The 749-nt window shown below is 42.7% G+C and overlaps 1 protein-coding gene across 1 annotated transcript; it reads right to left on the reverse strand.

Annotated features, from left to right (window-relative positions):
* Positions 1 to 50: 50 nt before the first annotated feature.
* Positions 51 to 728, reverse strand: LOC109509004 (protein EFR3 homolog B-like). The gene is made up of 2 exons (XM_019858943.1): positions 554 to 728; positions 51 to 186 (listed from the first exon to the last, which is right to left on the reverse strand). The coding sequence occupies exons 1-2, from the start codon at positions 726 to 728 to the stop codon at positions 71 to 73; spliced, it is 291 nt and encodes a 96-aa protein (XP_019714502.1). The 3' UTR covers positions 51 to 70.
* Positions 729 to 749: the final 21 nt, after the last annotated feature.

Here is a 749-nt window from a genome sequence, read left to right on the forward strand (position 1 = left end):
TTTTTTTTTTTCAAAATGGGGGGAAAAAAAGACAAATATGTTTTGTCTGGGAGTTTTGAGGGAGTGCTGCCTACCCAGAGCCTGAAGAAGGTAGTAACGGATGAACACCGGGAACGGGGATCTTGCCCATGATGAAGAGCATGACTTCAGACCTTTGGTAGGTCGGTAAAGTGTTGGCAAAGGAACCTAAAAAAGACAATGAGGGATGATAATAAGAAAACTGTAATTGAAATTTAATTCTGTGGGCAAGAGAATCAGACGATTTTACTGAATTATTGAATAAATAAACAGATGTAAATTGTTTCACTCAAGTCACTTTTATTGCTTTTGTAGGAAGCGTTTCTGAAGCTTTGGAGAGTTACGCAATCCTCGAGCTATTACACAAGTTTGACAAGCACAATGAGAGACGGCAGTAATACATCCCAACACATTATGTGTAGTTTCTCAAACATTCCAAGAGGAAATGGAATGAAACCACAAAAATCTCTGAGGTGGTCCAACCACAAGTCCCATGTATCCAACTAAAGCATTTACGGCACAAAAACACACTCACCAATGGTTCTGATAACAGCTTCCTGCAGCTGCCTCTCCTCATGAGCTTTGATGATCTTGGTGCCGATGTTGGTGCTGCCGTCATAGGAGCCGGTCAGCTCGTAGTCCACGCTGAGACGGAGTTGTCGTAGTAGTGTGTTGAATACCTCCAGCACAGTGGGGCCTGGAAGGCACATATAAACACATTGCCGAACAGA

Source organism: Hippocampus comes, unplaced genomic scaffold, assembly GCF_001891065.2.
Source record: "Hippocampus comes isolate QL1 unplaced genomic scaffold, H_comes_QL1_v1.1 C16723936, whole genome shotgun sequence".
Lineage (NCBI taxonomy): Eukaryota > Metazoa > Chordata > Actinopteri > Syngnathiformes > Syngnathidae > Hippocampus > Hippocampus comes.